Consider the following 24,568-nt stretch of genomic DNA (forward strand, 5'->3'; position numbering starts at 1 on the left):
ACGTAGCAGTCCACTATGTCGACGTGCAAATCTAAAAGTCCCTAATGTCTGCTTAAAATGGCGAAAACAAGTTAAAAGAGTAAGTTTTCCACTCATGAAATTAAATTTAATTCGTCTACAATCGTCCGGGGAGTAGTAATTATCTAGAGTGGGTCAGTGGTGGTTTGGGGGCAATTTTATTGTTCAATACGCGGTTTCCTAGCTGGTTCAGGGGGTCTTAAAATGTTCATCTGGGGTGATGCCATATAACGTGAAAAAGAAATCTTCTTTTAAATTGATTCAATCGTTTATCTGGAGAAAATTTGATCTGTTACTCGACATATGTTTTGTTTTCATATTTATATCAACAACAGCTGTAGTTTGCAGCAGAAATGCCTGACTGAGTACATACCGAACTATTTTTGCCATTTGCAACTGTGTGCTTAGTTTTATTTGCTTTGTGCGTTTATGTAAATACAATGTATGTGTATTTATCCGCTGAAAAATGATGTCGGCTGAATGATAAATATTTTGTATAATAAATTATTGGATATGTGATATAAATTCTCCCGATGCTAGTTTTTGAGTTGTTTTGTTATCTTGTCATCATACACTTCAAATAACGAGAATACAGACAAGATAAACAGATGAGAGATGAAAAGAGAAAAGAAATAGGAGAGAAAAAGAAGAAGAAAAAAACATGCAAAAAAAAGAACAACAGAAGTGACAAGATAGGGTGAACAAAATAAAGATCATTATCATCATCATCACGAGTCACAGACATTACTTTAATGTGAGTTCCCCAAAAATCAACTTATGCCATAGGCAATTCATTTGGAAATGATAAAAAGCAGGCTATGTAAGTGATCAAGAGCGGAGTTTCATTTCGTAATCAATAAAAACGGGATTTTGCTGCTCATTTCTGGAAGAAATTAAAAGCCACTATTCTCAAAAAACACTCAACTACCATACTTCTTTTATCCTCTACTCGCAATCATACTGCAATACACTGAATGAATAAAATCATGAGTCCAATATTCGCTATACTCAAAGCAGGGCTTTTTATTGACAGAATATTCCACCTTTTCAACACTGGCAACTACACAGACAAGAAAGTGAGAAAGTTTTATATGTACTTCAGAAAGCAAACTAGTTAGTATGACAGTAGTTTCAATACACACATTGGCTATATTTCATTTGTTATTTCAATTTTTGACCTTAATATTACATTAATAATTCACTTTCTTAATACATAGCATATTTAAAGGTAAAGATGATTTAATTTATATCAGAACATTTAAGATTTGATGAATTTTTAAATGCAGGTGCTGTTATATATAGATTAAGATTAGTATTACTCACTAGCTAGTCTACTGGAATACATGAATAAACATGTACATATACCATCCAATGGTATTATTGAATACATTGACATATGAATACATTTACATATGAATAATATTACCAATTATATCATAAGATGAATACCATACTGAATACATAATAGGGAGTCGTAGATCACTGAGTGAAATAAATGGAGAAGTACTTAGAAGCCGTTCATAAATTAATGTAATGAAAAGTACATTGGTCTGTTTCAAGGTTGATTAAATCTTGTGGAAAAATTATGACTATTTACAAATGTAGAATGTGACCTTTATCATTGAGCAACAACAGGTGGTCTGTCTTTAAGAATTACTTTCATGTTACTTTAATTTACAAAGAACACTGTGAATACCACACTATCAAGACTATCAAGACTAGTAGTAGTCATGAACACCACATTCTAAATGAGTCTTTTTCTATATTTTATGCTACACACATAGAATTGCATATTTACAATGCAATGACAAGCAGTTTAAACACTCATTTCAGAATAAAGATTCATCAATTTTGCTTTTATTTTAGGGCACGCTCAAGAGTTCACTATGCATGGTGCATTAGATTACATTAATAAAAGATTATAAACATATATGATAGAATATATATTATGTCATCATAGCTTTCATAAGATGAGAATATAAAATTAAAGAGATAGAGATTACAAAGTACTATTTGGAATACATCATTTCCAATTAAATCACTCTTTGAGGAATGAAATTGAAAAAAAATGATTAGAAGAAAATATTCCTTTCTGCATAGTGAGTGGATAATGCTGAATGCAATAAGAATTATCTTAAAGTGCAATATTAAAGTCATCTAAGCAATATACATGCAGATCAACAAACCTTACATATCCTTTTTTTTTAAAGTGAACTAGTCACAGCAAGTACCTACTATTGGTCTTAAAATGTGAGAAATGACATGAGCACATCAAATAGTTTGACACAAAGAGAGTAGAAACCTAACAAACGTCAAATGTTACGATTGCATACTTGTAGAATTCCTTAATCAGTGATGTCAGAGTAGACATGATACTTATTACAAAGTCATCAACGTTATACATCATCATCATCAGACTCTTACACTAGAACATCATTAAGTATATCTAGATTTAACTTTAAATAGAGTATACTGTTGTCTTTTCCTACGATAAAGTCAACTTCACGATAAGTTCTGAATAACTTGCGTATCAGTAACAGCATCAAGTACATTACCCCTATACCTAAATACACACTGCAATTAAAACTAGTAAACATTTTATTCCCTGTATATTAATTCACTGACTAGTAAACATTTTATTTGTTTTTTGTAGTAATTCACTGACACACGATATACTTAACTACAGTACACTGCATATCCAGCAAATGACACTATCACATCACGTTATGATACTGAATAGTTGAAGTAATGGTAACTACCTAGTGACATGCCAGTGTTCTATGGTGAAAAGGTGGAATATCTAAAGAAAAAGCTAATACACTCAATCACGATATCAAGCAAGAAGACGATAGAAAGATAGAAGGAGTTTAGAAGTGCTGCCAATCTTAAACTTCATCATAGGTGTTGATGAACTTTAGCAATCTTCACCTTTCAATGTGCTTGTTCTTGCAGTAGAGCTTATTCTACTTCGCAATAGAACAGAACAGTTGAAGTATGGTGAGGTAAATGGGTACCTGGCAGGATTTAATTCCTTAAAGTGCGAGAGCGCTGTAATGGCAGCCGTGTTAAAGCCAGGGTAATAGTAATTGAGCGCCAAGAGTGGAAATGTGCCAGACAAGAGTACTCTTTAAGAGACTCTATTATTGTGTTTTTTAAATGTTATTTCCTATGATTTCATATGATGAAAGCTTGTATACAGCCACCATTCAATATTGGTTTTCCAAGATATTAAAAACATGAGAATATTGAAACTAGTATTGCAGACTTCTAAAACTCCTTTAATAACTTGGTTTGTTTTATAGCTTAGCGCTCGATAGTTGCATGCTTTGTAAAGAGTTTATTATCATTAAACATTCATGGATTTAAAACTAAAAGAAGAAATGAAGTCATATTGCCAGATTATATCTCCCCCCACACCACGATCCTAGCCTATCTTCCATGAAGCAGTAGGCTAAGCTCTGGAAGGTGGATCTTTCTAATTCTGGAACATGTTGTTGGTGAATTTGCCGTAATCGAGGGCATGGGGTACCTCTCGTCCCTTGGCGTCGCGGTACGGTTCCATACGCAGGATACAATACTCTGCCAAGTCGGTTTGGAGATTCTGCAGGATGAAGAAAAGAAGCAAGAAAACAATTAATGGCTGAATTCATCAATCTACTTCATTCATTCATCGTAAGAATAACTGCTGATAATAGTAGCAGAAGTGATCTCAAAGTTAACTGACCCTGCATCCAAGTTACGTCCATCAGGATGAGAACAAAAACTTTAAATAAGAGTTGTAACTACTTCGACTAATTGTCCATTCTATCTGAATGATAAAACAAAGTAGTATAGAATAACTCCAATGTAACATGACTTTAGGATTAACAAAGTCTCTTGTCCATAATCCCTCAGAGAGGACCTAAAGCTGTTGGTCCTCTGGCCGCTTACTAACAGGCATTTATGCTTTCTTAGCAGTCAGGTAAATAACCAATACTACTACTACTACTAATCTTAAATATTACTTGGGGCAGTGCTTGCTACTTACGGCATAGAGTTCTTGCTTGGTAACGTAGGGCTTGCCCTCGGCACTGAGCGCCCGGAAAGCATTCTCAATCTCGTCCTTAGATTGAACATTCTCCGTCTCTCGACTGATCATGAACGACATGTACTCCTGGAGACTTACAAAGCCATCACTGTCAAGGAGAAAGAAGAAAAAAACAGGAATTCTTGAGTATTTGTGGTTGTTACAGGATTGATAATGATACCATAAATATCAAACATTCATCCATATATCATATAGTCTCTTTGCTGTTAAAGATCACATCCAGATTTTCGTGCCAGTAACAGCTGAAGAATATTGCTCTAGTATTTGTTTCCTGTACCAAAGTCATCATGTTACTTCATGCAATTAGAATCTGTTTCCCAACAAAAAGCTCTGCATTTAACACTGAACTTAACAAATTTGAGTAAACAAGTTAAGCAAATATTTATTCAGGGAAGGCCATTTGTTTTGAAATGCACCTCATCCCAAATCAACTCAATGTATGATGCTACAGCTGTCAAAAGGACAACCATAGCTTCTATTCTATTCTATCCTACAGAAAACAAAAGCGAACACTGGGCTGATGACTTCCACAAACTCCCCTCTAGGGTTAATTTAAAGCATATCCTGGGGGTGTTTCATAAAGCTGTGCGTAAAGTTAGGCATGACTTTACGAATGACTTGAATATAATGAGCTAAATGGGATTTTCAAATCCTTTTATTGCATAAGCTAAAGTTTAAATATGCATACGTAGATTAACCTCATCATTATTAACAAAATATATCAATGCGAAGTGTATTTTTGGCTACAATTTAATTGAGATAATAGGAAATACAGTCACATTTTGTTAAAATGTCAGGAAAAACTTTGGGCATTCCATTTGGCTCTTCATATTCAAATCACTTGTAAAGTCATTCGTAACTTTACGCACAGCTTCATGAAACACCACATCCTCGGTGCATCATGTTAGGAGACTCACCGGTTAGGATCAACGACGTCGAGTATAGAGAGGAAGACTGGTTCATCCTGGCCTTCTTCCACCATGGGTAGATCATAACCCAAGGATCTCAGACAAGACTTGAACTCGGTATGGTCCAGCTTGCCAGACTTGTCCTTGTCGAAATGCCTACAAGGTAATAAACAGATAACAAGCATGAGTTCATTGCTTACGATTCACACATTGAGCAATGCTATTCCTTACTACTTCACATAGCATACTATCCCTCACAGTGTAAACTCCCTTTTTTCAATTAACAGGAGCCATTTTGTGGATTACTGTAAGAAATGTGCATCTTATTGCAACAACATTCATGTATTTTATGTTTATACAGGCACATTTTCCTCCAGGACTCTTACCAAAGCTAAATAGCTCACTAATTTCACGTATTTTGTTCACTGTTCCAACATTGTCAGAAATGAACAAAATGGAACAGTATATCTCGTATTCACAATAATGATGTCAAAAAAAGTACATTCAATCTCTCACCCTGAAGTATATTTTAAAGTAAGAACATGCACAAACTAAATGCGTTAATGATATAGTCCTATTTTCTTGAATGTTAAGCCTCATGATTTCTTTCAAATGCTACTTCTTAAGCCAGTAAAGCAATGAGAGGACAGACTTACTTGAACATCATGCTGAATTCTTTGAGTGATTCTTCACTGACTCCTGTAGTGTTCCTAGCCTGGATCTGTTGTTCTAGGTTGTGTGTCATACGCATACCAAGCTGGTCCAGCTGGTCCCATTGCTGGGCTAGTCCAACGGTTGAATGCTCGGTGTAACTAAACAGCAAGAAAACACAAGAGATAACACTTATTATAACATGGATTCATATCCCACTGCTGCCACCATGTCAGTAATGAAAGAGTCACCAATCATTTCTATGGCACCATTCACTCACATGGATTCATATCCTACTGCTGCCACCATGCCAGTAATGAAAGAGTCACCAATCATTTTTATGGCATCATTCACTAACACTTATTATAACAAGGGTTCTAAAATGTAGGTAATCTAACTGGTAACGGCACAATGAGCTGGATAATGAACAAAGAAAAAACCCTTTTTTATTATCTGTTGTGACTTGAGCACTTGCATTAATGCACTTGGAAACATTGATCATATGTATATTAGTATCAATAGAAAAAATATTCTATCACGATGATAATATCTACGTGTATGTGGACCACTTCTCTTACCACGTATGGTGCAGACTTTTGAACATCCCAAAATATCGCTTAAACATCTAGCCCACTATGGTTTTAGACCACTCACTTTGATAAGTACAATGGTAAAGATGTTATCGAAACAGGACTTGCAGTGATATTGAAAGAAAATCAGTCATAACGCTAAATAGTGACATAAATTCTTAGGAATTGCAAAGAAGTATTACGTAATGATGGAAGACACAATGAGGTAACATCATACCACTAACTATCCTACTTCTTCTTATTCTTCAAACCAAAGCACTTTGATCTTACCGATTGTCCAGGATGAGACGTTCCTCCATCTTAGCTCCTAGATCCTCTATCTTCTTGAGCGTACTCTTCTGAGCGCGTACTTCATTGATCTTAGCCTACACAGAGATAAAACGGTAGATTAGTTTCGTTCAACATCCGATTCAAATTCAACCCGCAGTATTTCCTTTCTCAGTCGTTGAGTCACCAGAACTTTTGTTCTAGCAGAACTGGGGTAATATTAGAGCACCTTGCTATAAAACAACCATTATTATCATTTATTATTAACTCATCGTGAACATTGCAAGCATATAAACATGTCATCTCCTATAGAGATTGAGATAGAGATTAATAACTTGAAACTTATACCAAATTCGTTAAAAAAGTATCTTTAAATAACTTGTAGAAAACAGCTAAGCAGTAAAAACATGTAAAACTGTAAACATTACTGTGTATAAAGTCAAATGATGTACGTTGATAGATATAAAATGCCCTCATACTTCCAACCCAGATTCTCAAAGTCATACTGATATCGATTTACCACACCAGTCAACATGGTTGGTTGTGAAGCTATGAAAATTCAATTTCTGGGATTACTACCAATCAGATGAACCTCTTCAAGGAGCCAGTCAATATTGTTTTATAATATACAATGCATCAGTGTAATAAGTCCCCCCCCCCCCCCCCCCCCTGTTGCTCATGTCACCATACCTTGAGGCATTCCAGCTGGGTCTCCAAGTTTCCAGATTCCTCCACCATAGCAGCCCTGTAAAACAAAGGATGAGATAGTCATAAGATGGGTTCATACACCAGTCTGTTCAGTATGTCATTCACATGCCATTGCAGACCTGTGCATATTATCACATGCAGTCAAATTCATTCACCATCTGTATGCCTCGATTTCAGTACAAATAATATACATGTAGTATAAATAATGCATGTAATTCTACATTTGTGTTTATTAGTTCCTAAAATAAAATTTATCAAATGCAATGAATGCTATTGCTAGCTCTCATCACAAAAAAAGTGATTATGTTTATATCTACTTTAAGCATGTTCAATATATCACTAAGCACAGTAATTTGCTTAATATTGTCAATTCTTGATCATATATCACAATCCTTTGCTATTTTTGTTTCTATTTACGATGCACTTGTAAAGAAAAGTAGGCATACAGAAACAGAAATCAAATAAAACAGCTGTTAGCAAATCCAAGTTGAATCAACCTTTGGTTAAAACCAAACCAAAACAAAGACAACATTTGAAGAGATAATGATGTGAATGAGTTAGTTAGATTCATCTGTAACTGTAACAAGAAACAAAATAACAAAAAAAATGCATTCTGAACCAAACCAAATATCTGTGGCATTGATGATTAAGAGTACTCGCAGGAGGGAATTAATGTATAATCAACACCGAATGACAATGTTAATGTGGACCTACTAGCTAAGCTCTGGTACCAGCTATAAATGAATATTATACACATTAGTCATGTTAGATGTGGGTGATCCATACGATTGATTGATCAGTTGCCATGGTTATTCTCAGCATCACAGGCGATTGATCCCTAAAGTACAAAGTGACAGAGTTAGTTGTGTATTAATGGTTGTTATCTCAGGCAGGCAGACAGGCAAGGTTCTGTAGTGTTTTAGAGTAGGACGTCTGTAGAGTTAGAGACACGAGGAGGAAATGAAACATTTGGTGGGGAACAAATTGTGCACTATCATTCATCTATGCACATGCAGGCAGGATATTTGCAAACAAAATACTAAAAGCAGTTAAAATCCAAAGCAAAAATATAATAACAAGAAGAAGGGGACACAGGAGGCTTTAATGTAGCTGAAACCTAGGAAAGAGGAAGCTGAAATGCAATTGGAATGCAACTGAAATACAACTTAAAAATAATTTCACAAAAGCAATAAACAAACAGCATGGGGAACTACGATTTAAGAATAAAGGTCTGATACTATATGGCTCTTATTAAGCAGGTAGAATTGGATAAAAAAACAAATATTCTTATGTCAAAAAGGATCTGCATGCAGGTCGTGCTTTAGTACAGAATCTCTAAACATAATTGTGAAAACAAAGATCTAGGATTTCAGGGCAGGTATTCAACAAGCATGTCATCCAGTGTCACACTGTACCAGCAAAATCTAAACTGAAATGGGATCAAAACTAACCAAATTTGAATCTAAGAACAGAGATATCCAAGCTGTCTATGTTATTTCATTTTAATGGCTGGAAAATCTAAGGTGTTAACTACATTTTACTCAGTGAACTCATTTAGCGATCAGAATACGTTCAGTTTTCAATCGAACAAAACATGTCAAAGGAGTGAACTTTTTAACTTTCAAACATGCAAGAGATGAGATTGAACTAACTTAATGCTCAAATCCTAAGGTGGGAATGCCATAAAACAAATGTAAATTGGACATCAAACTCCTAACGACTAGGTTAAGAAAGCTGGACATTAAAGCATGTTGTTAAAGCCCCACTGTATGCCGTTCACATTAGGTTCCAAGAAATGAATGATTATCATCTACCATAAGGAGGGGAACAAATCAAGTAACCTAGAGTCTTATCTAAGAAACAAAGGACAGGCTTGGTGCAAAACAAGATGCAAGAACGGTGCAAAAGATTTGGAGGGAAAGATATTAACCGCCCAAAGATGATTTCCTTGCTGCAGTTTGTATTGTTTTGAGAGAATCCCGGAAGAGAAGAGAAGAGAGACGATGATCGTAGATATTAAGAGCAAAACCCACCACCACCATGAGATGAGAGAGAACAAAGTGAAATGTTATCATTGAATGAAAAGAAGACTTGAAATCAAAAGACATTTACTTGATGATAACAAAAGATCATTTGAAATTATTCATAGAAAAATAAAATCAAAATCACAATTCTTTCACATTGAACAAAAGGCTACAAGTAAAACATAATGCTGATAAATAAAACAATATACTTACATCCATTTTTCATAAAAAGAAACATTTGAAGAGATTGCACATGAATCAGTTTGTGCAAAGAAAATAACTGCATGTATTTTAATATGATACTGCTAATAAACACTTTGGAGGGAAATTCATACATGTCAAAATATAAAAAGAATATGGGGATGACTAAATCTGTATTGCCCTGGTAGACAGGTGATAAGAATGAGATATGTTACATGCATACCTTGTCTCTGTGATCCATTGATAGAAGGAGTTAGCTTGTTGAGCAAAGCGTTTCCTGAGCTTATCGTTCTCCTCTTGTCTCTCCATCTCACGGTTGAGCTCCACCTCTCGTTCCTTGATGATCTTCTGAAGGTTCCTCCATGTCTCCTCGAGAGCCTCCATCGTAAACCAAGTATACCTACAAAAAACATCGAAATGGAAAGAGAAAAACTGAAATTGTCCTGTAAACACAAAACAATAGTCTCATAGAGATTTGCTGTTATGGGTTAAAATAGGACATGAAATTCATACTGCAAATATATCAATGGTTAAAGCTATATGTGCAGTATGAGCATTCACTAAAAATTTAAGTGTAACTTTGAAATAAAATATCAATGTTTCTATTAAAGTGAGTCTGTCTAAATAGTACAAAAGCAATGTAATACTGATTAAAAAGTGGTAGGATGGCTGGTTGTATTTTTGGGCACTTAAGCTGTTATATTTGCTGTTATATTTGACCGAAAGTTTACATCAAGGAAGACTAGTAATTACAGTGTATCTTCACCATCCATACACATACTTTTTATATAAAAAAGACTATTGAACTCTTGCATGCAAATTAGATTTATTTACTATTGACATGATCTGTCCAAATAACCAACCTGTGCGGATAAATAAATATCAGTGTATGTGTCTTTCATATGATCAAATCCTGAGAGTACTTACGGGTTGGATGAGACATTGTAGCTTTTGATCTGCTTGTCGAGTGCTGCTAGTTGTTTCAGGTCATTCTGTGCACTGCTGAGGGACGCAGTGAAGGCTTCGTGAGCTTCCTTCAAAGCCTGAATCTCCTCGACCGAGTTACATCGGACCGGGTCAGTCAGGTCCTCCTCTGCATTCTCAAACCACGAGTTGAAAGCAGAAGCCTTCTTAGCGAAGAGCAGGAAGAGATCCTCCACTTCACGGTACTGCTCCTGGGCGCGCAAGAGACGTTGACGTCGGTTGTTGGAGTCCGAGAGGAGCTTCTCCCATCGGGCGATCAGGTTGGCATGACGTTGTTGGATGGCTGGTGTTTGGGCGTGGTTAGCTGTGACCAGTTTGATCTTGAGAGTGGTGATGGCATGGATACCTTCCTTCTCAAAGGCATTAAGACCAGCATCAAAGGTCTCTTGTTTGGTAAGAAGAGTCTGGACGGTTGAAAGGTCACGACCGTAATCATCAGAGCGAGCAAAGCTCTCCTTCTCACCAATCCAGGACTCGACAACATCAGCCTTCCAGATGAACTGCAGGAAAGCAGAATTGTCATCTAGATTGGCTTTGCGGCGGGCAGCAGCCTCTTGCAGCTCCTGGAGCTTGCGCTGGAGTGACTCATTACGTTGGGAGATGGCCTCAGAGTTGTGGTTGCCAGCTTCAATGAGCGTTTCTCCTTGGGCCTTGATGTCAGTGACCCTATCACGATGGACAGTGAAGTCCGTCTCAAAGGCCTTGTGCTTCTTGAGAAGACCTTGAACAGCTGCAAGGGTATCGCCATAGTCCTCACTGCACAGGAGGCTCATCCTCTCATTGAACCAGGCTTCTTCCTCCTCAATGCCTGCAAGGAACTCTTGGTAGGTTAAAGATTCATCCAGCTTACTGCCACGGTTGTTAGCCAGCTGCTTTAGCTCTTCCCAGTTACTGGCAAGTTGATCCAAGCGTTGCTGGACTCCTTCTTGGTTGAGAGCAACATCCTGCATCAAGGATTGGCCTGCATCTTGGACAGCCTGGATGGCAGGCTCATGGCTGACAATCTCTGTCTCCAGTCGCTTGTGCTTCTTGCGTAGATTCTGCACGCCTGTCAGTTCACGGCCGTAGTCATCGGAGCTAGTCAAAAGGCTCTTCTCCTTGATCCACGACTCTTCATCATCAATATCGCGGAAGAACTGATAGACGCGGTGTGATTCGTTCAGCTTTCCGCGACGGTCGACAGTCAGGTCCTTGATGCGCTCATACCTCTGGTTGATGTTCTCCTTGGTCTGACGCATGTTTTCAGGATCAAAGTGGCCAGCCTCGATGAAGGAATCTGCCTGTTTGTTGAGGACCTGGATCCGGTCTTCATGGGCAGCGATGTCATCCTCCAGGAGCTGGTGCTTCTTAATCAGGTTGGTAACGGATGCCAAATCACGACCAACATCCTCAGAAGCCAAGGCATTCTCCATCTCACCAAGCCAGAAGTTGATGTCTTTGACACTGATGTGGAAGGTCTGTTGCTTGTTGGCTTCCTTCAGCTTCAGAGATTTCTCGGCTGATCGTTGGACGAGGTACTCCCACTGATCACCGATGCCTACGATGCGTGCCTGTACAGCATCCTCAGTACCTCCACACTGGTTGGCATCAATCAATCCTGAAAAATAATATTTAACAAGTTAAAAAAATTACCATATTCACAATACCTAGTCAGCGCTGTCTTCAGCTACACATGAATACACATGACAGCAAAGAATCACAGAGCAGTGTTTTCTGCTTAACAAACAATTATGAAAACTATAGGAAGTACAAACAGAAAGAATTATGAATTATATAAATACTTACTTAACTCTATTTGATTCACACTGACATCAACAAACAATCACAAATCACAAGCAGAGCATTCTTGTAGCAAACACACACATGAACGATCCCTTAAAACGCTAGGGAGTTTTAGTCTGTCTGGCTAGCAGGGCAGGGCATGGCAGGGTAGAAGGGAGAGGATATGACTGATTATAGCGCTAGAAGCTCCTAGTTGAACACTTCCTCATGACAAGCCATGATTCATACTCAACAACACTTTCTTTTGCATTTTCACCAAGTTTATATAGATACTTCAGCATGGTTTTTGGCATATTTGTCCAAATTATGACTTGAATAGACAGCAGCATGAGAGGAACTATGTTATCTTGAGTTACCCTTGCGATTCACTCACAGAGGATGTTACCATGTCAATTAACTTGATGTGATGCCTTCCCCTAAAAAAAAGTTGACTATAATTAATCATTTGTTCTATCATTGATTAATTTATATTTGATTGTTTTTGTTGTTTCACTCTTGGTATTTGTAATTTGTGTGGGTTTGTATTAAGGGTCATCCTTACAAGCAACTTGGATTTTTCTACTGGTCCATACTATGCTCCAAATGTTTCTTGTGTTATTACTTCATGTTTTCATGATTATGGTTAAATAAAATATCTTGAATCTTCAATCTTGTTGAATGTTAAATTACATAAATGAGTGGATAACAGGGACGTGGGCATAAAAAGAGGGCAGTGTAGTTGTATGTAGAACAGAGCCATCTATATACAGAGTTCGGCCAACTTGGTTTCACTGGGTCACAACATGGCGTATATTCTTTTGTTTTGTGCTTGCCCAACAAAGCAGTAGTCACCATATTGTGTCCAACTCGAACCGGGTTGGCCAAACTCTGTGTATAGATGGCTCTGATGTAGAAGAATGTGACTTACTCTGTCCGACGGCCATGATTGCTTGTATCCTCTCAGCATTAGCAGCGACCTCGGCCTCAAAGGCTTGATGTTTCTGATGCTTGCTCTGGATGTTGCTTGGGTCAAGGTAAGATTCATCGGTAGCGACCTGGATCTTCTCAGAGATCCATGCTTCTACTTCATCAGCATCTCGGCTGAACTGCTGAAGGGTGTGGGATTCACCAAGCTTGGAACGCTTCTCAATCAGAGCGTCCTTCAGCGAATGCCAGCTGCAATACACCATCACAAAAGAAAGGGGGTAACATTTATTTATTTGTCTCTACTTCAAACTTTACACAAACATATGATATTCTGGAGTGATTACTTGGAATGCAATACCTACTGATATAAAAATGTGCCCATCTCTTGCCTCATTCGAACGAAAATACAAACATCATTTAATGAAGGAATGAAGGAATCTTATGTTTAATTAGCGTGTACACCCTTGTTTATGTACTACCCACTCTTTCTTTTCTCTTTACTTTGTATAATTATCTGCGGCCATTGGAGCCCAGCCTTTGAAAGGCCAATGGCCTCTGCTGGCTCCTCCATATTCCTTGTATTGTTTATATATTTGCTTATATGTATAATGCACATCAGTAGAAGTACATACAATAAAAATTTAAAAATGGGTTCTGGATAGAGAAAATTACCAGGAAGCCAAGGATCTAAACATGACCTACCGTTCCAAGACCTGGTCTCGTTTGGTACCGATGGCAGGTCCATCGTAGTGGTCATTGCTGACCAGCTGTTCAGCAAAGGAATTGATGGCATTGATCTTCTGTTCCTGAATGGACAGAGCCTTATCAAAGTCTTCATGTTTCTTGATGAGTGATTCTACGCTGTCCAGTGAGTCGGTCAACCCTTCACTGGCCAGGAACGCTTCCCTTGCACCCATCCATGCCTCGGCTTGCTCACAATCACGCAGGAATAACTAGACACCAAAACAGAAAGAATAGGATGTTAGTTGGATCCACACTAAAAAGCTACTTGTATTTCATGTATTGTATATTAACTGAAATTGGTAATTTAGCATTTCTTTTAGAAAATTTACAATCTGGACTTTCAAATTTTACTTCATTTGAAACTGAACTCAATCACTTACATTCCTCTTGCACTTACCCCCCCCCCCCACCCCCTCTCTTCCTCTCTCTCTCTCTCTCTCTCTCTCTCCCTCTCTTTCTGTTTTCTTCTTCCTGTTTTCCTTTATTTAGTGTGTAATGTTTATGTTATTTTTTTGGAAAGCATAGTTTGTTTTTTGTAGGTTCCCAAGAATAAGTATAATATGAAACTTATCTACATGAATCATTTTAAAGTGTCTTAATAATCACAGTAAAATAGATGTAATATAAAAGCATATTTTCATAAACCATAAACCAATACTAACCTGTAGCTCCAAGCATTGGTCAAGCTTGTGTCTGCGGTCATTCCATGACCTTTATGAGAAATACAAAATAAAAGTAGGGAAAAATAAATAATCCACATGGCTGAAATATATATGAAGTACAGACTCTTGGTTAAAAAAGAGTTAACTGATACATGTGCAATGCAAATTCTGAACCTTGTAAGGTGTCTGAAACATTTGTAATACAAACAAAGCTGATGAAATGACTGGATGTATTACAAATCAATATAGAGTACATATAATTTGGGGGAGATTTATCTTGACAAACAGGTTTTTATAACTTCCCTTTTTCCATTATTGTTTAATATTTTAATGTACTTATGTATATTCTGGTGAAAGATTTTTATGTTATTTACAGTACTATTTGCAAATGTATGTGTTCTTGTAAAATGATTTTTTATGGAAATGAATAAACTAAACTGAACTGATATTAAATATTCATGATAGTATGGTAGTACTAGTAGTATGATAAATTCAAGCTATCTGTGAGACTTACACTTCAAGGTCTTCTCGTTCCTTGACGAGGATGTCTAGTTTCTCTTGGACCTCTGGAGCAGCGTAGTGGTCATTCTTGATCAACTCTTGACCGAAGGCTTCAAAAGCTTGGAATGTTCCAGCCTTGGCCTCCATCTCAGTGTGAAGTTCCTAAAATCAAAATATTAAAATTCTCAACATTGAAAGACCTTAACATACAGTGAAAATAGCATTTGTCTTCCCACTGAAAGTTTGACAAATGACATGGACCAGTATTTAGTAGAAAAAGCTAAAGCACTATCTTATTCAACAATGAAGAACAAATAAAACAAGTGGTTTATAATTAGCTCGCAAGAGTTAATCTCTATTCCTTCATATATTGTTTGATATCAAGAATTCATTCCAGCTTTAAAACTGGAGACATCATCTTCACTTCTGGGCTCTGTCTTATAACGAGTTGCTATTGATCTGAATCAATCGTAAGTCCTCCAATCAATCGCAAATTTGCAGTCCCCTTTCATAGTACATAGTTGCCATTGATATCAATAGCAAATAAGTTGCGATTAATCGCAATTGTTTATAAGACATGGCCCAGAGATGAATACTGATGCATGACTTGATCTTCTTTTGCTTGCTAAGTTGATCATTATTATAATTTCTTTGTTTGCTAACCTGATGGCGCTCTAGCAGAGCCTCTGCTCCAGTCACATCCTTAGCGAGCTCGTCACTGGCAACCAATGTCTTCATACCATTGGTCCACGACATGAGATCACGGAAGTCACTCAAGAAACGTTGCAGGTCGTATGAGTCCATCAGCTTGTCCTTGCGGGCATTGGCCTGTCAGCAAAACATTCAAACCAGAGTCATTATCTTTCTAATGAGAGCTTGGACTTAAATTGTGAATTGTTACTGATGCCATTGGTCTGAGATTGCATAATTTTTCTTTCCCATAAACAAAACTACCAAAATGTTAGTTATCATAGTTAACCTTTTAAACGCTGTAAAATATAAATACATTTACGTCTGCTTGTGTTCAAAGTCAATAGGTTTGGCCTCTTGTTTTCATGTTTCATTTTCTAACTAGGACTTATTACTTCAATCTCCTCTAGTTGCCATTGCAGATTTCAGTATAATTTTTCAAATAATGCACCGTTCCTAATCCCTTCATAAGACAGGAGATACACTCAAACCCATTCTGGAAAAAGGAATAGTCCTAATCATATGGGATGCCATGTGCATGGGTCCTTCCATTATAACCAAACTAGGGGTTTCAGCTTACCCTATCTTGGAGGGTGTTCCATGCTTCATCAATCTCTGCTCTCTTAGCAACGATTGGTTCCTCTTGATCGGGATGGGTCTGTACCAGTCGGTCAGCAGTCTCATCAAGAGTTTGAACCTGAGGGATACAGACATTAGAGTAAAATATGTACCTCATCATACTTTAAAATGAAACTGATCACAAGATAATTGAATAAGAAGCTATATTTCTTTAATTTGCACTTGCCAAGATACAAGCTTAAGTTTGATTTGTTTTCAAGTTGTTTTAATAACATCATTAGGGCGCCTTAGTTTTGGCAGTAGAGGCAGTTGTTTCCTGCAAATGTAATCCATTTTGAGAAGTAGAGTACAATGTTACTTCTCAAAGTGGCTTCACAGGGGTGTCACTGATTTACTGAACAAAATAATACTTTTTTTTTACAGATGAATCTGAAAAAGGATTATAATTACACAATTCCAAAGCTCAATGAATAGTCTGACTAAAGCATAGCTACATGTGATTATTTGAAGATTCGCATTATGTGTAATGGTCCCTCTTATATAATTCATCAGTGGTTATCAAGAATAATTACAGCTTGAAAAAGTGGAAGATGTTACCTGCTTGCCCAAAGCATTGAGATCCCTCTCCAGGCCTTGATGCTTACGCTGTAGAGCCTGAACGCTGTGCAGGTCATGACCAAAGTTCTCTGTGTTTAGAGCCTTGTTCTTATCATCAATCCAATCCTTGGTTTCATCAGCATCCCTGAAATAGAAGGAGGATAAGACGATGTCAAGATCATCCCAAAAATATATAAGGAGGACTTTACTGATTAGCTTAATTCTTTCCAGGGCCCTGTTGCACAAAACTTACCATTGATGGTAACTTTGCAATCAATGGTAACTTTGCAATCAATGTTAACTTTGCAATCAATGGTAACTTTGCAATCAATGGTAACTTTGCAATCAATGGTAACTTTGCAATCAATGTTAACTTTGCAATCAATGGTAACTTTGCAATCAATGGTAACTTTGCAATCAATGGTAACTTTGCAATCAATGTTAACTTTGCAATCAATGGTAACTTTGCAATCAATGGTAACTTTGCAATCAATGGTAACTACCATGGAAACCTTCATTTTGATTGGCTGTTGAGCCTAGTTGCCATGCTCGGTGCCATTGATGGCAAAGTTACCATCAATGGTAAGTTAAGTTTTATGCAACGGGCCCATATCATGACATAAATGCAATTCATAAAACTGAGACCCTAGAGGAGAATGTATATACTGTATGCATTAGGGGACCCAAGCTCTTGTAAATACCGATAAACATCAATCCTAAATCACACTGTCCCTTCACCAACAGTTCGAGACCATCTTTTAAAACTTTCAAGACTTATTTTGGATTCACCAATTCTCCTTTATTGATGTGTAATCAAATAGCTGTCATATCAAACAACAACTCTACACGAATGAAAACTGGAATTCATAATTTCTGGCAACCATCTAAGTCCTCAGTTTGGTGATGCCTGTAAAGGACCGTTGAGTATGCATACCTGAAGAACCTCTGTACTTCATGGGCAGTGCCAAGACTTGCACTACGCTCATCGGTCATCTTCTGCAGTCCTTGCCATTCGGTGTTCAAATCCTTTACAATAATAATGTGAAGAAAAGGTTATAAATTACAATACTTTCATATAGTTAAAAGAGCATTCTCACTGTCCCTGGTACTGCTAATCCCTCAGCTACCTTTGATTAGATATCAATAAATATACAATTTGCATGATTTATAATCTGGATTGTAAAAATTTAAGTACAGGGTTTTTATTCCCTCAAATGATCTGTAATTACAAGATAAGCAAGAGAAGATGTAATTTTTCTATGATTTAAAGAATAAGTAAATGAAATTTATTTCTTTATGAAACACATGATATTTTCCACAGGAAAAGCTAGTCTAGGTAAGGATAGGGAGAGTAACTCTTATTGAATTTTTGAACAATGTCAGCTTAAGTTATAAATTTATGTCTACATCTACGGAGGGAAAGAGAGGAAATGAGAGGAATGAACAAGATGGACTGTGATGGTTACTTACATTGACTTTCTGGACAACGATGTCTGCCTCAGGTACCTTCTCAAGATCCAGGGTTTCCAGGATCATGTTGATCTCAAGGAGACGAGACTCATTGGCTTTCAGATCCTGAGGGGAGTAATTAGATGATGTGGAGATAGAGAGGGAGGGAGAGGGGGAGGGGGAGAGGGAGAGAGAGGGAGAGAGGGAGAGAGAGAGGGAGAGAGAGAGGGAGAGAGAGGGAGAGAGTGATAGAGAGAGAGAGAGAGGGAGGGAGGGAGGGAGAGGGAGAGGGAGAGGGAGAGATGATAGAAACAAAAGGATGGGCAAAGACAAACAGAGAGAGATGAGAAGATAGAGAAAGACAAAGGAAAACAGACCAAAAAATAAATAAAAAGAGAAGGAAAAAAAAGAGAATGAGAGAGGGACAAACACAGGATATGAAAATGTGTCAGTATTGTAATGATTTATGTTCAGTATTCCATTGAAAAAGATTTTCTTTAAAATCAAATCAAATCCTCACACACTGCTGATTTTCTTTAAAATCAAATCAAATCCTCACACACTGCTGATTTTCACAAATCAACCTAACGTGAATTCAACTTACTTTCTATATTTCTTACTCTATTTTAAACAACTCCATTCGATTACCTCAAATGCTGATAATTTTTAAGTCGTAATGGTAAAGAAATAATTGAAATATTGCCCATAATCACATAACTGTTAATATGCATGTGTATATCCTTATTCACAAAGGAATCAATGTTTAATGATGACGGTCAAAACAAAAGCTACATTTTATCTCTTCATGTATCTACTTCTCCCATGTTAAGATGCAGATGTGCAATGATATCGAGTGGACAACAAACCAAATTGATCTACTTACATTGTATCTACTTTGTGTGTTACAAATAATTAGATGTTTGTTGGTCATTTCAATGATTCTAAAAAAATTAATGGGAGCCTATCTCACCAAATAAAACCTGCTACAGACAGATGATATTAATCTTTATTAATCTAGAGGGGTTACCAATTTACAAAAAAATGTACTAATTATACTTTATTATAACAAGAGTTTTTATATTGTGGTAAATTCTATGATGAATGAAATTTGTATAAGTGCTGTATCATGAATTAATTAGCACTAAGAACTAATATCAAACAATATACACTGCATACAATGATTTATGAATATAGACTGCAATGTTGCAGCCCACTCATATTACACAGTTAAGTACTACAGGGTCCCGTCTTTACAAAGAGTTGATATTAATCACAACTATGAACACAAGAGATAGGATACTGCAAACTTGCGATTGATTTGGATCAATCGCAACTCTTTGTAAGACAGGGCCTCAATGTCTATTCCTATTGGTTTCCCTATCTGTTTCTATTTGTTGACAATGCTACAATCACATGAACACTTATATGCTGCCATTTTTTAAAGATATATATATATATATATATATTTATTTAATAATTTTTTTTCTTCACACAACCAACAATGTAAATGTTCATCTATAGGTTATCTACAAATGTTAACATTGCCATTTTGGTCTTGATGACTACACAGAAATCTATGCGTGGGGCTACATGATTGATATACAACCAAAGACCTACCTGTATAAACCTATTATGCTTGCCAGTCATGATCTGAAACTATACATATGCACAGTGCAGCAGAAACATCATTTTAAATGCACTCTATTCAAAGTTAACAATTAGTAAATAAAATCATGTCAGCTCTTGCTGAGTGCTCCTATGTATATAAATAGTTTCAAAAAACCACTTTGGAGAATGTCCTTTAAAATTCCATCAGTGAACAGCTTGCTTAATCGGACATGGCATGAAATGTCCTCAGTCAAAGTATGTCTAGTTGTTTAATTTGAAGCATTTTACATTATCATTAAATCAGTTTACAGTTATAACTTGCTTACTGCAACTAGTGCACCGAGTCTTATGTTTTGATTGCCAAGTAGAGAGTTGGTATAACTTCATCAGGTGTAGGTTCGCTTTAATTCAGTTTGTAAGCTAGTAACTTATAACGAATTGTATACATTTCCTTTCAAATTACTATCAATTAAAATCTGCAGTCTACCATCAGTATGGAAAATTAAAAACCTAATTTACACATTTATACAGTCAAAACCTGCTCTGATGACGTGTCTACAAAGACCGCATTTTTTGTTTCCCTTAAAAATGATTTCTCATTAAAACATGTACTAAAGGAGCCTGTCTACAAAGACCACCTTTTGTGTATCCCTTGGGCGGTCGCTACAGACAGGTTCGACTGTATTTGAATTGAGAAGATTTGGTAGCAATGACAGGGGGGCGTTTCACAAAACTTGTCATCAGTGACAAATGACAGTTTTTGTTATAAGCTACTGAAATCCTTGCTTCTGATTGGTTATCAGCAGATTTGTCACTGATTTTTGTCATTTGTCATTGAAAAAAGGCTTTGTGAAACGGGTCCCAGGATAGGGCAAAGTGGATTTAAGTTACCTTTTGGAAGTCATCAAACTTCTTCTGGTAGACTTCGACCTGTTCCAAGTCATCTCCTACCTCAGCACTCTCCACTACATTAGCCTGCAAACCAAGAGAAGAAACATCCAAGATGAGAAACATAAAAAATAACAAACATCCAAGAATTTCAAACTCATCAACTTGATGGGTAAACTTTCAGTAATGCACATATAATAATAATAGGTCCATTTATAGCGCAGCTGCTTTATGAAAATACTATACTGCACTTAAAGATAAAGTTGAGTTCTGGTTATGTGATTGCATTGTGAAAGAAACGGCGTGGAATCCATCAGAAAAGGTTGATCATCTAGTATATAAGTATTTGTGTGTATTGCAAGGTTCTGGAATCATCAAAATGATAAGAAATTTGGCCAAATCTTGGCAAAGTTACAAGCACTGTACACAGAATGATGTATATGGGACTACACGAGCACATGGCAAAAAAAAACCTACCCCCCGATTTTTACGATGTTTCATGTCATATTTAGAATATGGAGGCATTTAAAGATCCGTGCTTTTCAGGGAACATGTTTAATCTGATGTTCTTCCACCCTTGCATAATATCAATGATAACGCTCACAAATTATTTTTTACCTCTTCCCAGAACTCAACCTTCTTTTTAATACAAGGCATCATATTATTACCCCGGCTGTAGCTGAGCTGCCATAATAAGACCCTAAAGCATATAGTACAGATACAGCACATTGCTCTTTTATTCATAATGAATACATTCAACATGACTATTTACGTGATTATTCATGTTTTAATGTTTTATTGACTCAATCACTCACATGGGGTATTGTGAGTATATAACATGAATAATGACATAATTTAGAATTCAAGGTGACAATGGCAAGCATCGGTCATTAACAATAATCTCATAATCTCATAATAAAATCATGACAAATGAATGCTAATAGGCACAGTGCCTGCTTGACGACTTGGTCAAAGGTCAATCAAACATTGAGAAAGGGTCAATAATGAAACAAATATGCCAATGATAACCACATAAACTGCAATTTAAAAAAAGTGAGGGAAAATGGACTAACTTCTATGATCTTTGAATATCCATTATATGTTCTAGTGTAAGAAAATGACCAGTCTGACCGTTGTAAACACTGAGGGAACATCGGTAGAGGATCTTACCTTGTCATTCACCCATTGGATGAGATCATTGGCCTCTCGGACCAAGGAATGGCGCTTCACAGACTCCTCCAACGCTTCCTTGCGGGTACCAGCCTTGTCAAGAAGGCTTTGGTATCTGGACAGAACACAACAGAAATGGTAGTTATATGACATCTTATACTATTCTTTATTGCCAGCCTACATATACTTGACTGATCTCTGAGAAGTGACAAACTTTTGTTTTTAAGTGGCCCAAACATTGTGGAGCAATGTGTGCAGCGCTTTGTAACCGCAGGGAAAAGGCGCTATATCAAATATCTTTTGGATTGGATAGGATTGGATGACATATTCAACACCGGCCTTGTTAACAAGGGCTTAGTATCTGGAGAGAAAACAACATGCTAGTCATATGACATCTTCACCTAGTGGTCATCATTCATCTGAACTACACATATCTCTAGGGTGAGGTGTATAGTTCTTTAAGGTAAGATCAGCAAATGATTCACATCTTGGTGGATAGGATTCTTTCTGGGATGACACATCTTCCTCATACATCCCAGCCAAAGTTATTTAAACAGGTTAAATAAGTCAGTGATTTACTTCATTTTTCATTAATTGCTGACTCCCTGGGCCTTGTTGATTGACATCGCTAATCTCTCTCAATTAACATCCAATGTCTATTTCAGCTTTTCCTTCTCATTCCACGTGCATCCCATCTTAACCCACTCAATGCCTCAATAATTCAACTGATACTTGTATCAAACTCAAATACAGAGCCATCCCTCTTTCTATTTTTGAGACTTGCAAACAACACTCCATTAATTAACCAACATCTACATGTTTTACTCACTCTTGTTCAATGTTCTCTTGTCTTCTCATGATGTTAGCATCTTCAATGAGATTAGCTTGAGAAGCAGATTGAGCTGCATCCATCTTCTTGACGTAAGCAGCTGGGACGAATCCTTGACGATCGTTGACCTCTACCTTCCACCAGTCCTACAAACAAATAATAATAATAATAATAAAACAGCAATAATAATGATGATGATGATGATAATAATAATATCAGTAGGAGTAACAACAACAACAACAATAATAATAATAACAACATCAAAAATAATAATAAATACATAATTTATAATGCACTATCCACCTAGTACACTCTTGTGAGGTGCAAAGGGATATTGAGAAGAATGATTTGCATGTTTCTAAGGAATCTGTGAATTGGATTATATTATAATTGTTGGACTCAAATATAGTCTGAACATTACTGATGCCAGTCCTCAACAGTAAATAAATTATGGCTGGACTCAAACAGAAGCTGAAATTGTAAGTATCTTGTTCTTTATCAACTAAAATCAAATGAACATTACAGATAACTTATTACCTGATGAAAAATTACTAATTCTTCTTTCTGCTTCAGATATATACTTCACAGAAAAAAAAATTAATTGGGCCTAAAAAGGTGCATAAAAAGTTTGCAGATGTCCTGAAATCTGACTCATCATAAGAAAGCAAATTCTTAGTTTGAAATGAAAATCAACGGGAAGTTTGAACCCACAATCCCCTGATTAAAAGCCAAGTCCTACAGTATATCCACTGAACCACGAACCTTGTTTGAGCTGTTGAGTAGAACCAAGACATCACCCTTCTTCATCGACACCTCACGAGGGCTCTTCTCCGTGTAGTCATAAAGCGCCACCACATATTCCTTGCTAACATCATCAGAGATGGGAATATCTTGTTGCTATGGAAATAAAACGGCGATTTGAGAAGAATGAAAAACTGCCACATGTATACATAATCTGTAAGGATCACAATTATTTTCGGAAGTAGATATCATGATATGATTCAAAAGTGGCATTAGAGGAAAATGGTTAAAAGAAATGCAGATACATGAAGTTGAATCATCTTCTTCTAGATGTATACTACATGTATAAATGTCTGATGTTAATGATTTTCAGTAAACAAATATTCATTCATTTCTCTATTACAATGGTGTTCGACTCATTAAAAAAAAAAAATGTATATATATATTTTAGAATAGAATTCTTTCACTGCTCACAAGTACAAGAATTCTCATATGATATCCTTAATTTGAAAGATAATTATATATTCACAGTTTCGTCATAATACTTCAGTACGATTCTAAAATATTGCAGATAAAATATACCAGTATTTATGCAAAATGCTGCAGCAGTCCCAGCTATTGAAACATGTGCAATTAGAGTTCAACACATATATGTAGTCTCATAGCATGAAAGGAATAATATTTTCTAGTCTGGTGCAGACTAATTATCAGGAAGAATAAACATTGCATGCAGGTTCAGGGGACCAACAAATAATGAGCAAAATAGTTCTTTCATCTTATCCGGTACCCCCCTCATCTTCAATAACAATGTAAATCATTGTCCTATCAAGACAATCAAGTGCATCGATATGAAGCAATATGAAAATTGTGTAGTGTGTATAACTTTATTAGGCCTTTTCAATTTCTTTCTTTCACCTTTGTATTACAAATCCTCTATCTTAGGATTTGAGAATAATTTCATGAACCTGGCTAGCTTCCTTTTTA

The 24,568-nt window shown here is 36.6% G+C and overlaps 1 protein-coding gene across 11 annotated transcripts in view; it reads right to left on the bottom strand.

Annotated features, from left to right (window-relative positions):
• Positions 1 to 1,016: 1,016 nt before the first annotated feature.
• Positions 1,017 to 24,568, bottom strand: part of LOC580822 (spectrin alpha chain, non-erythrocytic 1) — a 77,690-nt gene continuing 54,138 nt past the window's right edge. For 8 of the 11 annotated variants that reach the window (XM_030997729.1, XM_030997730.1, XM_030997728.1 and 5 more), the window contains 22 exons: positions 23,606 to 23,740; positions 22,844 to 22,989; positions 22,015 to 22,129; positions 20,848 to 20,931; positions 18,370 to 18,474; positions 17,834 to 17,925; positions 16,900 to 17,044; positions 16,304 to 16,420; positions 15,697 to 15,861; positions 15,047 to 15,195; positions 14,533 to 14,581; positions 13,829 to 14,079; positions 13,128 to 13,375; positions 10,382 to 12,035; positions 9,678 to 9,854; positions 9,160 to 9,180; positions 7,212 to 7,266; positions 6,525 to 6,619; positions 5,670 to 5,825; positions 5,023 to 5,169; positions 4,046 to 4,193; positions 1,017 to 3,619 (listed from right to left, as the gene is read on the bottom strand). In XM_030997729.1, the coding sequence (XP_030853589.1) occupies positions 3,494 to 3,619; positions 4,046 to 4,193; positions 5,023 to 5,169; positions 5,670 to 5,825; positions 6,525 to 6,619; positions 7,212 to 7,266; positions 9,160 to 9,180; positions 9,678 to 9,854; positions 10,382 to 12,035; positions 13,128 to 13,375; positions 13,829 to 14,079; positions 14,533 to 14,581; positions 15,047 to 15,195; positions 15,697 to 15,861; positions 16,304 to 16,420; positions 16,900 to 17,044; positions 17,834 to 17,925; positions 18,370 to 18,474; positions 20,848 to 20,931; positions 22,015 to 22,129; positions 22,844 to 22,989; positions 23,606 to 23,740 (4,380 nt within the window). In that variant the 3' untranslated portion in view covers positions 1,017 to 3,493. The remainder of the gene's footprint in view (positions 3,620 to 4,045; positions 4,194 to 5,022; positions 5,170 to 5,669; positions 5,826 to 6,524; positions 6,620 to 7,211; positions 7,267 to 9,159; positions 9,181 to 9,677; positions 9,855 to 10,381; positions 12,036 to 13,127; positions 13,376 to 13,828; positions 14,080 to 14,532; positions 14,582 to 15,046; positions 15,196 to 15,696; positions 15,862 to 16,303; positions 16,421 to 16,899; positions 17,045 to 17,833; positions 17,926 to 18,369; positions 18,475 to 20,847; positions 20,932 to 22,014; positions 22,130 to 22,843; positions 22,990 to 23,605; positions 23,741 to 24,568) is intronic. The other 3 variants (XM_030997731.1, XM_030997734.1, XM_030997738.1) reach the window with 1 other exon arrangement.

This window comes from Strongylocentrotus purpuratus, unplaced genomic scaffold (genome assembly GCF_000002235.5).
Source record: "Strongylocentrotus purpuratus isolate Spur 01 unplaced genomic scaffold, Spur_5.0 spur5_scaffold_4, whole genome shotgun sequence".
NCBI classification, from domain to species: Eukaryota; Metazoa; Echinodermata; class Echinoidea; order Camarodonta; family Strongylocentrotidae; genus Strongylocentrotus; species Strongylocentrotus purpuratus.